At 37.4% G+C, this 17,448-nt stretch overlaps 1 protein-coding gene and 1 gene segment (V, D, J or C); both read left to right on the top strand.

Annotated features, from left to right (window-relative positions):
- The first annotated feature begins 1,847 nt into the window (after window positions 1-1,847).
- LOC128514926 (T cell receptor beta variable 7-9-like) lies at window positions 1,848-3,296 on the top strand. The segment is given in 4 exon segments: window positions 1,848-1,899; window positions 1,998-2,336; window positions 2,488-2,580; window positions 3,268-3,296. Coding segments are annotated over 4 exon segments (513 nt in total).
- A 5,715-nt stretch (window positions 3,297-9,011) lies between these two features.
- On the top strand, window positions 9,012-11,156 carry LOC128514925 (uncharacterized). The gene is made up of 4 exons (XM_053488841.1): window positions 9,012-9,102; window positions 9,506-9,844; window positions 9,996-10,088; window positions 11,032-11,156. Exons 1-4 carry the CDS (start codon window positions 9,012-9,014, stop codon window positions 11,154-11,156), a joined length of 648 nt encoding a protein of 215 aa, XP_053344816.1.
- The last annotated feature ends 6,292 nt before the right edge of the window (window positions 11,157-17,448 follow it).

Below are 17,448 nucleotides of genomic sequence, written 5' to 3'. Positions count from 1 at the left end.
GCGGTCTGCGAGTGGCGCACGTCTGAGCCACTGGGCGCATTCGTCATGGACTTAAAAGGTCTCGTGTTAGTAGCACACACCCGGGGGGCGGAACTTCCGGTAATCGGATTACACCGCAGTCGCTCACCTAGGGCAAGAGGTAAAAGCTCTTCGCGGGTAAATGGTTTCAGCTGCTGGTACCAAGGACTTTGCTAGCATGTGTACTGGGTTTCGTGCATGGACACTCCAGTTCGGGACGCTCATTGATACTGGCCGGGCTGTCATACCGACAGTAAACTCTTTGTTCACCGATGCGACCTCTGCATGGCAAAGAAGGGCCCCACCCAGCACTCGCGAGCACCGCTGCAGGACTTTCGGGTGGGGGCACCTATGGAGCGTATGGGCGTGGACACACGCCGGCGAAACGTCGAACTCTGCGGAGGCCAGACCGCCTCAGGACAATGGTTGCGCTCCTCCCTCTGCCACAAAAGGACCCCGGCGTTCACAGCGCCAGCGCCGACCGCCTTCACGCTTCCAATACTGAGAGAGTTATGGTGACCGGGGACGGTCGCAGCTCAGGTGGGGGCAGTGTGGCGTGGGCGGGGCGGCGGCTGATGACCATCATGCATTGCGGGGGTTGTCAATGTGTTCACCCTGATGGGGAAGGGTGTTTGGGTTAGTGGCTTCGGCCACATTGTGTGAGTTAAGTGTGTGACCCGTTGAATGTGCTCCGGTTCATGCTAGGGCTTAATTGGGTGTAGGTTCTCGTGAGAATGTGTTGCTCATGCTATACAGTGCTATGCAAAATAAAGTACTCCCAGCCATTGGATTGGGCAGCAAATAAGCTCACTCGTCTCTCCAACATCCTTACCGGCGGTAAAACGCTACAATATGAATAAGTACATTTACATTTAACTGATAATATACCAAGACTACTGTATACTTAAAATTGTATTCTAATGCGTACTTTCTGTACATTTGTACAATGATTATTTCGAGCATATTTTTTTTTAATATACCAAAAATACATTGAAAAACATGTTTAAATAAGTATACTTGGGAATTTAAACAAACCTTTCACTTAAAGTATATTTTCCAAAAATCTATTTTTGGAAAGTGTACTATAATACAATTATTTTGAAATATATTTAAAGTATAATTCCCAAATTTGGTAAAAGCATGATGTTGGTATACTTTTTATATATTAACTGATGATAACATTTTTTGTTAATATATTTGCAATGTACTATTGAGGATTTTAATATATTTGCAATACACTAAAGTGATATTAAGGTGTTTAAATTGCATGAAAAAAGTGAAACTTAAACATACGTACAAAGACAACAATAAGTAGTTGCTGAAAGTAAGAATAAAAGTAACATTTTCTGCTGTAAACCTTTAGTGTCTACATCACAAATAATACAGATGAACCCCCAAAGGTTTTAGATGGTTACCATTAATCCCTGTATATACACTTACTTCAGTTTCTACCTCAGACAAATGATTAGTGAAAGGTCCGTACTAAAACTGTACAGCGCCCCTCCCCCACAGCAGGATTCCACATTATTCCTCTTTGGGGTTGTTAGATCTGCTGACCTAAAAGCACTTCATTAAACTTCTTCTATCAGAGAGGTTCCAGCACACAGGACTGATAGAGCTCCAGTAGATCATATCTGTAAAGTCATGTGACTCATCACAGCATCAGAATAGACAAGAATTCACTGTGAGCTTCACATCTCATTACAGCTAATGGACCAATCAAATCAGTCCACAGCTTCAAAACATCCAATCAGGCGTGAGTCTGGAACTGGTTTTCTACTGAACACACAAGTTCATTACTTCACTATCACTTTGTCTAAACAGGAACGATGATCACACTCTTTGTGGCTCTTTACTCTCTGCTTTGTCTCTGCACAACTGGTGAGGAACATTTTAAACTTTAATGTTTAATAGTCATTTTTCACATTTCTATATTTAGTGACATCATTAAATATTGAATATGAAACACTTTATTACAGGAAACACTTCTGACATCAAGGAGCCTCACGTAAAAACAGTCAAGCTGGGAGAAAATGTAACAATGGAGTGTAACGTTAGTGGGAATAAAGATAATGTATTTTGGTACAGACAGAGATTCGGAGAAATGCCTCAGTTTTTAGCAAAACCATACAAGAACGCTAAGGGCTACACATTTGCAGAGGAATTTAATGATAGACGCTTCAGTGTTACTGTAAATGGCAGTAAATTTGATCTCAACATTAATGGAACAAATAAAAGTGACAGAGGAGACTATCTCTGTGTAAATCTTGACGGAACTACACCAAAGTTCACATCTGGAACACGTCTGCAGTTTGAAGGTAAACAGTTTTACTCTGATAACCTGCTAATTCCAGATCAACACTTTAACCAGAATTATGTGTACATGTGCATTAAATGTTGAATATTTCACATTATTCATATTTAGTATCATTTCTGTTTATTTGCTGCTTTTCCAATTTATTTGTAAAGGTGAAGAGATGAAACCCTGTCCTACACCTGGAACACTTAACAAGAACACACACTCTGTTACACACCAGGGTTCAAACAGCAGAGATGGAGAAGGTAATAACAGGATTTTAATAAATTTGATAGTTTAGCAGAGGTTATGATCACAGCCAGTGGAAGCTGAATCTCACTTGGTTAAAGTAGAACTCCACTCCACCTGCTAACTGCTTTAGCATCATCAGCTACATGTAAAACTAATCAAACAGACTTTATTTACCCAAGTCCAGGTGAAACTTAAAATGTTTAGCATTTTACCATATTAGGGCGTTCACCTGATACGTTATAAACACTACACACTGAGGTGAAACAGCTCGCTAATGGAAATGGAAAAACTTTATTAGTGATTATTAGCTCCAGTCTGCGCTGCTGTTGTTATATTGGGTTGTGGTGTAGAGACACTTTGCTGCTCAAGAGTTACAGGTTACTTAGCTAACTAACTGGTAAATCACATGACATATTCATGAATTAATTTAAAACACAAACACAAAAAAAGATGTTGGTTCTGCAAATTAACATTGGATTACTTGTTAAAGAAAATGACCACTAGCCCAAAAATGGACTTACCTGTTCGTACTGGCTCAGACGTAACAGAAAATGTCCGTAAGAAGGAATCCTGTAAAAGGCAGTTGGAGAAGTTTTACTTTTTTTTTTTTTCATTTTTATGTTGATGAATTACTCTTTTAAATAAGCCCATGCATGTTGGTGGTGATTTAGAGTCAGGACCTGTTTTGCTCGTGTTTCCAGGAGCTCAGTATTGTAGGCTGTTGCACTGATCTTGTCACAGTAACAGTTAGTGTTTGTTAGTTAGATACGTCTAATAGGTGAAACCAACAGGTCAAAGCAATCAGATAATAAAAATAAAGATTGTTGTATCCTAATTCATGTGATTTGTGTGTTTTAAATGACACTGATTTTACACATATTTCTTTCCACTCATGAGTAAGAAGTAAGGACATGAAACATAATGTAGTGAAGTATTTAAGTAAACGACAGATACTTAAAAGAGATCCTTAAGTACAGTAACGGATTTACATTTACTTTGTTACTGTCCACTAAAGCATTTTGTATAACAGAATTTTCTATAAATTAAATCTTCTGTTAATAAATAATTTTATTTTCTAAAGGTAAAGAGATGAAACCCAGTTCTACACCTGGAACACACGACATCACACCTCCTGCTACAGGCGATCAAACTGGTAAGAGTTTTAATGAAATAAACTTGCTTTTAGATTTTTATTTTCAATTATTTATTTAAAGCATGTAATCCAATATTACATATATAAATATATATATTTTATTATTATTATTTCAGGAGATCTGAATTGGACTATTGCCTTAATAACCTCCAATATAATATCTGTTATTGTAATTGTGGCTCTGGTTGGAGTTTTACTTAAACAACAAGGAAAAGGTTTGTTTACTATTATTATTATTATTATTATTATTATTATTATTATTATATTTATATAGTTACTGTATAATTTTGCCACTAAAATGTAAATGCCTTCTAAATTTAAACTTTACTTGTGTGTATTATTGTTCAGGTGCTTCATCAAACAACCATCAAACTCCCACCAATCAGGTAATCCAGTCTTCTATTCATTGTGATTCTGTTCTGTTAAATAAATACACATCTGACCTACAATCCACAATGTACAGAGAATTTTAATAGATAACTATTTACAGAATATCAATGTAATCATTATTTTTACTCTATTAATCCACTCTGGTTTATAAACGTCTCTTGTTCTTTATCAGGCTGATGATGAAGATGTCTTGAACTATGCAGCTGTGAGTTTTGCTAAGAAACCTTCATCCTCCAGAACATCCAGAGACACGAGCCATCAAGACGTTTATGCACAAGTTAGGATAAAATAGGTTGCTGAAACTTCCATGATTATTTCCAAACCGTCTTATTGTATTATTTTGTTTTACCTGATAGATCTTTTTCGTTTACTTGTTTGTTTATTTTTTTTTACTTTTGATTGTGCTCAACGGCCTACAAGCAGTTTTTTCCCCTAAAAGTCTAACATGTGGATGTTTCATTTGTATTTGTTTTTAAAATATTGAACCTGATTTCTATAATTAATTAATAAATATTTTAATTAATTAAACTTGGACACTGTGGCAAGTGAGGTCTTGAGAGGAAGCATACTTAGAGGTCATCCTTATTTGTTTGTCAGCAGATATCAATAAGTGCAATTATTAATAACTTCTTATCCAGACCTGTACTATACTATAATGTGCAGTTGTGTTAACAGGAAATTATAAACTTTTGAAGAACTTATGAATATCAGCATTCAGTCAGTCATTTCCGAATTCTAATTTTAAGATTCAGTGGTACTTTATTGCCATGACAGATATTTACATTAGTGTTGCCAAAGCTCATGGATAAGTCAAACCAATAACAGTAACAGAAATAAAAAAGGCAAATAAAATAGAATAGTATAAAACAGGATACTAAATAAATACAGATATTTCCCTCTGCAGTTGAAGATAAAGTGTCATGTAATAAAATATATATATATAAAAAATTAAATAAATTAAAATAAAATAAAATAATAATAATAATAATAATAGCAATCAGTATTTTTCTTTTGTGTGTGTGTGTGTGTGTGTGTGTGTGTGTGTGTGTGTGCGCATGTCTTTGCGTGTGATGATTTTATTGAATTTGGTAAAGTGTTCATTGTGAATGTGGTAATATTCAACCTTACACATGAATAGTCTTAGGATGCTTTACTGTTGGCATGACACAGGACTGATGGTAGCACACAGATAAAATATCCCCCCTCAGTAGATGTCAGTAAAACCCAACTAAAATGTTCCTTCAAAAAAACATTTTCAGTGTTTTGCATAAAACAAAGGTTCACGCTCATAAAACACCCCTTTAACATGGACATTCATGTGCATTTATATTCAGAGCAAGTGTTAGACTAAAGCACCTGAAAAGAACCTATTACATTTAGATAATGTGTCTGTGGCCGAACCCAGCATTGTGAGATAACACCATGCAATTACAAAAAAAACTGTTCATCAGCTGGTTCAAAAAAAACAAGTTACACAAAAACACTAGCATCATACTAACAGTGAGTGTATTAGCACCAACACTCTAGATATTCATTACTGCTCCCCATTTCCACAAACAGTACAGGAATAGTGAGAGCCTCATGCTACATGTGCTTCACTTGGAGAGATTTTGGCAGGAAGTCCACCTGTCACCACCCATAGTGTTCTTCCAGACTCTCAGAGAGACAGAAAGAGTGAACAGTGTTATCAATGATTTTAAGACGTAGACCAGCAGGAGGAGAGAGACATGGACAGTAATGACAGAGAAGTAACATCACATCTAAGGGGAAAAAAAGGTAATTTTATTTAGGAAAAATGGGGTAGGAAAGGATTAAAGGAGGGAGGAAAGATAAAAGGGGAGGCAAAGAGTGAAGGTGTGCACATGCAGGTCCATCGGCAGTGCCCAGCTGGCATGCGAGCACATGGCTGGCGAAAGTCGGCGGTATGGCAGTATGGATCACGCGGAGGAAGCGCTCCTGCACGCTACCATGATGACGACCTCTCCCGAGCCTAGTCACGAACCAAGACAAGCCCTCCCAGCTCTCTCTGGGCGCGGGCACAGGCGGGGTTCTCTTCTGGACATCCGTCGGCTGAGCGGCTTTCCTGGCTGGGATCAGGGGCCCTAACGCATTCCTCTCTGTGGCCCTTTCCTCTTCAGCAGTGGGGATACAAAGGCGTGCTCTACGTGGGAGTGAAGGTCTCCTCCTTAAAGTCTTTGGGGTGCATAACATCGCCGCGCTCGCGTGCCACTCTCGCGTGCCACTCTTTTTACTGTGCCTCCGGACCCCGGACTAAACTTCGTGCTTCGCTTTTATAATGTGGAGAAAGCCCGAAGTCCATTAATGTTAATAATCGCTAGCTGGCTCAACCTGGCGGCCCCGCCCCCCTTCTGCAGGTGCCGCCTACGTGGGGAGCCTACGGAGTGAGCGATAACATCACAGCCGCATGCACGATTAATACAGTCTATGATCAGCCACTGCATGTCTGTGTGTATAAGAGCTTCCTATAGATTTCTAAAAAGCAAACTAAAGTAAATGAAAATGTAGACTCAACAAGACTGCTTGTAGGTGACAAAAGTTTCTGTCTATCAGTGAAAATGCCTACAATAGGAATGTGAGAATCTAAACTGGACCATGGAGGAATGGAAGAAGGTCTCTGATAAATTATGCTTTTTCACATTGTGGTTGGTGTATGTGTACTGTATGTGAGTCAATAATCTGTACAAGAGATGGTACCAGGATGCATTCACGGGTAAGTAAGACAGTCTATCTTAGTCAACACATCTTAGCTGTCGCAGGAGACTTTTAGTTTCAGGGTGATAAACTGGATGAATTCTGGATTGAGGGTTTAAGTGTGTTTACACAAGAAGATTCCTTCACTTATTGTGTCGAGGTGCTGAACCGTATTAAACCATTAATTATTCTCATTAAATTTATTACTGAAGCTTCTCAGTGAGAGAATGTGTCTCTGATCTTCAACTCACAGCATTAAACTTAAACACACTTCAGTAACTGAAGCTTTAACCAGAAATGTTCTAATCACTGGATTTATAAAAGTCTAACATCTCTTACAGCCCTGATAAAGAAAGAATCAAACTCTTTAGTTTATATCTCTCACTTTAAACCACAGTGCTGTTTCCATTAACACTGACACACACTCTCTGCTGTGAGATGGAAACTAGAGGACACATGTCTCAAACCAAACAGCAGTGTGAGGACATTAAGGTTTTTACCACATCAAAGGAGCTGAAACTGTCGGACTCATAGACTGCAGCAGCACTTTGTCTAAATGCTTTATATAAATACTTCTAAATCTGTTTTATACAGGTTAATTATTAAATTATTCATATCTACCAAAGGGTGTGAGATTATACTTTAATGGCCATTATTTCTCTGTTGTTGTGTCCTTTATGGTGGATAACAGGCCTCACACAGATAGAGCACAGTCTCTAGTACAGTTTAAATAAATAGTCTCTTAACATTCTACATGATATTTTTAGAGACATTTTTTATTAATGAACTCCAGCTCATTTGTGTTTTAGTCTGAGATTCTAACATAAAGACATTCAGACTGTTGAAGTGACCCAGAATAAGTCAGTGTGAGCTGCTGATTAAACACTCAGTCTCAGAAACTCAGAAACCACAATGTTATTTCTGTTCAACTGAAACAACTGCATGATGTGAGAGAGCGCTGCTGCAGTCAGTAACACTTCTACACATGTGTTAAGAGCGTTTTCACACTCGGCCTGAAGACTCGAGTCCACTCTCATGACTGCTTCTAGGTTTGTTTGGGGGCGGAGCTTATAATCACAGGTTTGTTTTCACACAGAGGAATTAATCCTGAGCCATGAGTCACTTACAAGGTCAATTCAATACATCACTTATGTGTACGCAACATGATGGAAGGCTCATCCTTTTAATTATATATTTATGTATTTGTTTTTAATTTAGTTCCAGCACTCAAGCAGCATGTCATCAGGAATACGTGTAAACGAGGTGTAAGAAGATTTTAGCCCAGCATGAGAAAGTCTGTTTTTATTTATCAATAAAGATCCACAACCTTAAACACGGTCTAAAATTTACTGTAAAACCCTTTATTTAATATTTCTAACTTAGACAAATGATTAGTGAAAGGTCCGTACTGAGATTGTACAGCGCCCCTCCCCCACAGCAGGATTCCACATTATTCCTCTTTGGGGTTGTTAGATCTGCTGACCTAAAAGCACTTCATTAAACTTCTTCTATCAGAGAGGTTCCAGCACACAGGACTGATAGAGCTCCAGTAGATCATATCTGTAAAGTCATGTGACTCATCACAGCATCAGAATAGACAAGAATTCACTGTGAGCTTCACATCTCATTACAGCTAATGGACCAATCAAATCAGTCCACAGCTTCAAAACATCCAATCAGGCGTGAGTCTGGACCTGGTTTTCTACTGAACACACAAGTTCATTACCTCACTATCACTTTGTCTAAACAGGAACGATGATCACACTCTTTGTGGCTCTTTACTCTCTGCTTTGTCTCTGCACAACTGGTGAGGAACATTTTAAACTTTTATTTAAAAATATTAATATTACATATGTAACTAATTTACTGACTTCATTAAACATTAAATATCAAATACTTTTTTTTTAATTTTCATTTATTGATTTTTTTTTTTCAGTAAAACCATCCGAATTCAAGCCGCTTCATATGAAAACAGTTAAACTAAGAGGAGATGCAATTATGCAGTGTGACATTATTGGGGTCAAAAACAAAAATACTTTAGCTTGGTACAGACAGAGTTTTGGAAAATTGCCGCAGTTGTTGGCGAGATCATACAGGAACACTCTGGGCTACACATTTGTTGAGGGATTTAATGATAACCGCTTCAGTGTTACTGTAAATGACCAAAAGTTTGATCTCAACATTAACATCATGAGAGAAGATGATGGAGGAGAATATTTCTGTGGAGAAGTTGATGAAAATTCACTGAAATTCACATCTGGAACTCGTCTGCAGTTTGAAGGTAAACAGTTTTACTCTGATAACCTGCTAATTCCAGATCAACACTTTAACCAGAATTATGTGTACATGTGCATTAAATGTTGAATATTTCACATTATTCATATTTAGTATCATTTCTGTTTATTTGCTGCTTTTCCAATTTATTTGTAAAGGTGAAGAGATGAAACCCTGTCCTACACCTGGAACACTTAACAAGAACACACACTCTGTTACACACCAGGGTTCAAACAGCAGAGATGGAGAAGGTCAGAGTTTTAATCAAATAAACTTACTTTCGTTTTTTTATTTAAGAAAATAGACTGATCAGATGCACCATGAAATATTTAACATTTGTTAAGTAAAATTTTTAAAATGTTAAAAACTTTAGTCATTTAAAGTAGTAACAGTTTATATTTATTTTAAAGGAAAAACTTCTGATATGAAGAATCTTCATGTGAAAACAGTAAAACATGGAGAAGATGTAACTATGGAGTGTAACATTAATGGGCTCAAAAACAAAAATACTTTTGCTTGGTACAGACAGAGTTTTGGAAACGTGCCTCAGGTTTTTGTAAGACAGTTCGAGCAGAGTTACACAGTTGTTGATGGATTTAATGATAGTCGCTTCAGTTTTACTGTAAAGGACCAAAAGTTTGATCTCAACATTAATGAAACAAGAGAAGATGATGGAGGAGAATATTTCTGTGGATATGTGGACGGAAGTACAGTAAAGTTCACATCTGGAACACGTCTGCAGTTTGAAGGTAAACAGTTTTACTCTGATAACCTGCTAATTCCAGATCAACACTTTAACCAGAATTATGTGTACATGTGCATTAAATGTTAAATATTTCACATTATTCATATTTAGTATCATTTCTGTTTATTTGCTGCTTTTCCAATTTATTTGTAAAGGTGAAGAGATGAAACCCTGTCCTACACCTGGAACACTTAACAAGAACACACACTCTGTTACACACCAGGGTTCAAACAGCAGTGATGGAGAAGGTCAGAGTTTTAATCTAATAAATTTCATTTCATTTCCTCAGTGTTGGACAATGTACAAAAATCCTGTACTTGACTAAAAGAACTGGCTTTTATTTTTTGTCAAATATTAAATGGTTATTGTGATTAATTATATCTCTAATGTTATATGATTATCTTTGTGATTATTCTCTTGTTCTCTTTGATGAATATAAATCAGTGTTTCATGTGTTTGGTGTGTAATAGATGGACTGAGACACTGGAGTGTTTGATAGTTTAGCAGAGGTTATGATCACAGCCAGTGGAAGCTGAATCTCAGTTGGTTAAAGTAGAACTCCACTCCACCTGCTAACTGTTTTAAAGTAAACATTTTATTTGTCACATACACAGTATGATAAGCAGTGAAATGCTTATGTGACCAGTGATGACCAAAAAATAAAATATTTTCAAATAAGAATATAAATTTACAAATATAGAAATATAGAAAGGGTGGCATGGTGCTGTAGTGGTTAGCACTGTCGCCCTGCACCTCCAGGGTCAGGGGTCAATTCCCTGCTGTGTGTGTGTTTCCTTGTTCTCCCTGTGCTTGGTGGGTTTCGTCTGTGTGCTCCGGTTTCCTCCCACAGTTAGAAGACCTGCAGCTTAGGCTAATTGGAATTCCCAAATTGCCCGTAGTGTGTGTGGGAGCGATGGATTGGCACCCTGTCCAGGGTGTACCCCGTCTCGTGCCCTAATTCTACCAGGACCCCCGCAACCCTGAATACAGGTTAAAGCGGTACAGACGATAAGTGACTTTTAGTCAAATAAGCTTCTTATCTCTTCTATGTCAGGATGTTCCACTGGTAAAATCTTTCTAAATAAATTTTGTTATATATTTATATATATTATGTAATAATTTAATAAAAGGTTAATAATTTTAAAGTGTTTCAGCTTTTGATATTTTATTAAAAACATGTTTTCCATACAGGTTTCAGCTCTACTGATCAGATGCGTGTGCTGTTCTGGCTCTCTGTTTCTAGAGTTGGAGTTCTTGTCTTCATTATTTTTCCAACGATGCTGATTGTTTACAAATTAAAATACAAATTTTCATAAAATACAAGAAATACTGATAGTCTGTTAGATTTAACTAAATCATATCACTATAAATAGGTGGATGTGTGTTCTCTATATATGATTTAATATATAATCTGGTGTTTACAATAGACTTAAAAATACAAGACTTCAGTGTGTACCTGCAGAATACCTGTGATTTATTTTTTCCCCTTTTTGACATTGATGTGCTTGAATATGTAACAAACATTCAAATATTCATCAAAGTGCAAATAGTGTTTCTTAAAATACATACATTCCTCTGATAATATTTTCGTTGTTGTTTTAATGTTATTACTGATTGGTGTATCTTACTGTAACTCTTTTCAGTTTAAATTAAGCAGCAGTATGATTTTGTGTCTTGGGTTTAACACTTCCATCTCTCACCCGAACTATTTAATATTTACTTGTTATAAAAAGCAGAAGCTGTGCAAAGCATTTAGAGAGAAGACATCTCTGAAAGAAAAATAATAATTCAACTTTGAACAAAGTTTAAACATAAACTCTTTGAACCTAGATGATTATAAGTTGATAATGTGTCCTCCTTTTAAAAAAAAAGTCATTTATATACTTTACTGCATCATCCAGACCCTGCTGAAAAAAAAACAGCATAGACCAGCATAGCTGGTGACCAGCTTGACCAGCAATGATACCAGCATATGTTGTGTTTTGGTGCTGGTATGCTGGTGACATTATAGTGCCATGATGATGGTCCCCAGCATGCCAGCACCAAAACACAACATATGCTGGTATCATTGCTGGTCAAGCTGGTGATATGCTGTTTTTTTTTCACCAGCTTTAGCATAAGCAGGGTCACCAGGATACCACCACCAAAACACAACATATGCAGCCCATGCATCCCAGAATACCAACATTTGATGGTACTAGGCTGTTTAGCCTAACAATATGTTTGTATGGTACAAAGGTCAGAATACATGCGAATATTACAATGCTTCTTCTGCTTCAGGTATGCTAGTAACTCCCTAGTAACAAGACAAAATTCAGGTTTTACAAGATGGTCATCCAATAACTCAGCTTTATTGGCCAATACAAACAGTATTAACAATGTGTAATATGTAACAATATATACAATATGCACATTTGTAACAATACGATAATTTAACGATGAACAGCAAACAAGTTTTATTATAAAAAAAAATAAAAATAACGAAAACAAAACATGAGACCACCCTCTCAGGGACACATTCACACTTGAAGTAGTTCTGACATGTCCTGACATTTCAGTATTTTTCTTACTTATAAACATATAAATGTCATCTCTTTCCCCTAGTGCAATGTAAATGTCCAGGATTGAGGGGAAAGGGACACAGATGATCTTATACACAGAAAGCACATTTATGGCATCCTGTAAATATGGCCGTGCAAACAGACATTCAGGGTAAACAGTACAGTGTGAACAGGAACGGTGCACTATGAAGAAGTGTGTTCTGACTTTTACACCCTATACACAGTCATACATCTTTGTGCCTATCTCAAAAAGCAGTTCTTGTTTAACTCAAGACATAAGTGAAGAACGCGTACCTGGCATTTCCATGGTGTTTTGTGCTCCTTACCATAAACTGATTTGCAATGCACACAGACCCTGTGACCAGCAGTGATAGCATTCCTGGTATCTGAGGTCAGTCCATGTGCTGGTTGTGTGCAGTCACAGGTGAAGCCTTATTGTGTGGCCAACCACTTAAAAAAAAAATACAAGAGATCCATCCCGAATCCAAACCCCAGTCATGCTCCAGGTTCCCATGCAGGCAGGAATCACAGAGTCTGTGTTTTCCATGACACAGTGATGGTCCGTCTGTATCTTGCCTGCTTGTTTGCATTTGGTCTCTATAAAGCAGGTGGCTGATCATTTTCACAATCACAACTGTTTGTAAAAAAGGAAAAAGCAAAATAAGCATGATAACAATAAAATTACTGTATATTATCATCAATAACTATTGACCATGGATAAAGAAAACACAGGATTTTTAATGTTATACAACAATTTATACTTTTTGCATTACGATTTACATTTACACCCTAATATCACAAACATCTGTAAGCTACATAGCTAAAGTGCTCAATTGTTTTGCTGAATAACATATAGATAGCCGTGTCATAAGCTAACCTAAAACTGAACCAAATAGCTACCATCACATAAAGCTATCCAAAACAGGGTGAAATATATTATAATTATTTACACCACAGCTCATACTGACAACCACCTGCAATCTACATACTGTAGGGCATTATCTTAGTCACCGTGAGCTAACCTGTTTGTGCTAAGCTACACAAGGCAGTATGTTAGCATGATTTAGTAGTGTTATCTACATGCTAACCAAACCATGAAAGTGACAATGTTTCACATCAACTGGCAAAAGCTTGTAAGAAAATGAGAAAAAATTTAATAATATTAGATTTATATGATCAGAATAAGGATTACATAAGATTTAATAACTCACCCATGGTTACAGCTGGCTGGATTCTCCTCCTTCGTTCTCTGTTGGAGTCTCAGTGTTGTTCTGAGGTAAATCTAAGCTCCTCCCACAGATAAACTCCTCCCACTGTCCAGAACATTCTGTAGAGCTTCAGAAACCTGTACAGCGCATAACGTCTTCCACACGCGCAGAAAACTCATCGGATCTACTGTGTGTGTGTGTGTGTGTGTGTGTTTAGGGGCGTGGCATTGTATGTAGATTACCCTGACTGTTTTCCTGTCATTAGCGCGTGGGCGTGTCACATAAAGTGTGTGGCAGAAAGACTGTATCTCTCCTTGGATTCATACGGATTACATAAACTGAGAATATTTATTTTTGATTAAAGTTGCTTCATTTAAAAGTAGACACTTTTTGCTATATATATATATATATATATATATATATATATATATATATATATATATAGATAGATATATAGATAGATATATAGATAGATAGATAGATAGATAGATATATGGATGTGTGCAGTGTTCACTGAGTTGCACTGACGCGTTGCAAAAAGATTTTCTGGGAGACTGAGACAGCAGAAAGCGCACCCTGTTTATTTTCTTTATTTTACAAAAGCACAATGTTTTATTGATATGTGATTGTACATTAACAAATAAAGACCCTTTACAGATTCAAATGATGTATTACACCATTGTGTATGATTAAAAATTATGGAGCATTTTAAGATATTTTCATGGTTACCATCAAAAAAATGCCAGTGGTCCCACCGCTGGAACAGCTGACCCCATGATGCTGCTTCCAGTATGCTGATAACCCCACTGATGCTAGTGCAGCATCATAATGAATGCGATGCTGATGCTGGTATGCTTAGTTATTAACCTAGTTAACCCAGTGTAAGTATGTATCCAATGATGTAAACTTTAAAGCACTTTTTGTAAGTCGCTCTGGATAAGAGCGTCTGCCAAATGCCTAAATGTAAATGTAAATGTATGCCGGTCACCCTCCTGATGCAGGTGCTGGTGACCAGCATTATAGCGACCATAATGCTGGTGCTGTTATGCCTTACTGAAGCTGGTCCCCAGCATACCAGCAACAAAACACAACATATGCTGGTCTAATTGCTGGTCAAGCTGGTGACCTGCTATGATGATTTATGCTGTTTTATTTTTATTTTTAAATACTTTTTTAAAAATATGCATTTATTGCCAGTGCATTTATATAAAAGGTTTGTGTTGTGTTTTAGACAACACAGCAGATATTTAATAAATGTTAAATAATGTATTTTGATTATTTTTGTCTTTTTTTTATGTAAATGCATTTAAAGATAACACTACACGGTCCATGTATTTACATCACACACTATTTTTAGTACTAGCTATTAAAATACAAGATAATGAGCTAAAATGATAAGCAATTTTAACTACCAAAACCTGTAAATTTTGCATGAGCTCTTTTCATGCTACCAATTTCCCGTGTTTACCAACATTCTTAGAATAAAGCCAGCTTTAGATTGACATCAAACATTACATATTTTACCCACTCATTCCTTCCTTTATCTAATAAAAGGGGTTTGTGAATGCTGATTACACCTTTAAAGTTATAAAGAATAATTAAACATACACACAGGAATAAAACATACTAAGTAAATATATGTATATGCGTTTTGCCCTACTGGCACACTTTAAAGATGTTTAAAATAGTGTTCATGCCGTATGCCTTTGTTCATTGAAAGGGATGTGCTCCAGAGGTCAGGAGAGTGTTCAGGTGTGACTTGGTCATTCTCCCCCCACCATGGGGTGAAGCTGTAAAACTGTCTGCTTTGTTTACCGGATCGCCGATTTACACTCTTGTTTTTGGGGTTTATTTCGAGGCACCTTGTGAAGTTTCCTGCAGCTCCGTTTCACACATGGGCCTTTATGATCGCGCATCAGATAAGATTACCGGGATGGGGACATGCAGGCGGGACAGGGGGTTCTGGAATGTGATCGCATTGACTCTCTCTTTCTTTGGGAGCCCTGTTCATCGCTACATAATAATAATCTGTTTATTGTTTGGTTCAAGAAATATAGGATCCTACTTAATGTCTAAATTCATTAAAGTGCAGTGATGTTTGCCTCAATTGTAGTTTGTGATTTAAAATCCTTAATTTATTAAACAATGCCAGGGTCATCTTATTTTCAGTTACGAGCAAACAGAAAGCAGTTGGAAGCAGGTAAGAGCAAAAAAATGTGTGTTCAAGGAAAACAATAACGTCTTCCTCTTATACTCTTCTATTATAAAACTAAGACGTGCCTAAATATGTACAACAGTACGATTTGTCTTCACCAACCAATAAGACTAATCGCATCTAATCCTCAGCCAGAGTTTGAACTATAAAGCGCACAGTGCAGTCCCGTAGCAAGCGCATATGCAGTACGGTTAGCGTGCATTTAGAGCTGTGCTGTCACGAACTAACCGGGATGATCAGAAGACTTAGCACTTAGCGGTTAGCGTGGATGGTAAACCCAAACGCGGAAGCTAGCAAGTAGGCAGGATAACCACGCGATTTAGTCTAAGGACTCTCACGAAAGGGGAGCAAGGGAAAAACAAAAATTTAACCCGCGTCTATAAACACACACTCAAAGCAGAAAGTAGACCCAAGAAAGTGAGTACTCACAAAATGGCAGACAGACGATCTGAACCGACATCGGGCGAACTCAATGACTGAGTAATGTGAAGCACCATTTTGTCTCCTGTTATGCTTCCTGTTTTGCGACCGTACCACTTCCGGGTCCTAGTGCCGGTCGCAAAGCAGGTGTGTGTGACATGTGCACGCTGACCGAAATGACAGCTCATAAATAGTCACAGTAGCGGTTTATGAATGTCGTTATTGAGATACTCAGACAGGATGGAGTTCTATAACTCCCTTACAGACTTTATTATTGATAAAACGGTACATTTGCGACATATCAGAATTAAATCATGATGACATTTCATAGTCGGGTCAACAAAACTTGTCCAGTTGGAATAATCTAGAATGGGAAGATATATATATATAAGTTATTTAACTAGTTATTGTATTGTATCGGTATGCGGTGTTAATGGCATTGTCCTAATTGTGCGGTGTTTTCAAATGTTAACCGCTATACCGTTAGCATGCTATCTAGGTTAACCTGAAGTAGCCCACTGCTAGCATTCGATTCAGTTGTAAATGTATAGCCCAGTTTAACTATAAACCATATAAGTGCAAGTTGATGTCTTAATATGAGAGGTGTTAAGAAGCAAATAAAAAGATTTGGCTGTAAACGTCCTGTGTTTGTCTCTGTAGTCGTCCGTCAGCCCTTACATGAGAGAGAAGATCGAGAGGAGGGCTATGTTCCTCTCCAGTGTTCCTCTTATCACCTCAGAGCAGACTCTGGGAAAGGGGAAAAAGGAGAAGGTCAAGAGCTCAGCATTAGACCCTGGGGAGATTTCAGTCCTGGTAGGAAACTTTTCTCTCTTTCCATTATTTCTATTCACTAAAAACTAATTTTAAGTTTGTGACAATGTTTTTAGTCATTCAGATTTGGCTGGGCGCTTAATACAATTTTTGGGGGGGGTCAGTGTGGGGTTCTCAGAACACATTAATATTTTTGCTTAGTCAGTCTTAAACCTGTTTGTCTTCATGTGTCAAAAAGACGTCAAGAGGTGGACATAACGCTGTGGAACAAAGGTGTGGTTGGATTTCACTTGATAAAATATTACAGGATTATCTAAAATCTCACACAGTCTACCAATGGGCCACTTTTTTTTTATGAATTTAATGGTGCTCATTTGGACAACAGAACACTTCTCTGAGATTTCTTTTTGATAATCATTTGCTTTATTTGTTG

The sequence above is a fragment of the Clarias gariepinus genome, chromosome 27, assembly GCF_024256425.1.
Source record: "Clarias gariepinus isolate MV-2021 ecotype Netherlands chromosome 27, CGAR_prim_01v2, whole genome shotgun sequence".
NCBI classification, from domain to species: Eukaryota; Metazoa; Chordata; class Actinopteri; order Siluriformes; family Clariidae; genus Clarias; species Clarias gariepinus.
The sequence above is the reverse complement of the archived record's forward strand: the minus strand, read 5'-3'. Positions and strand labels throughout refer to the sequence as shown.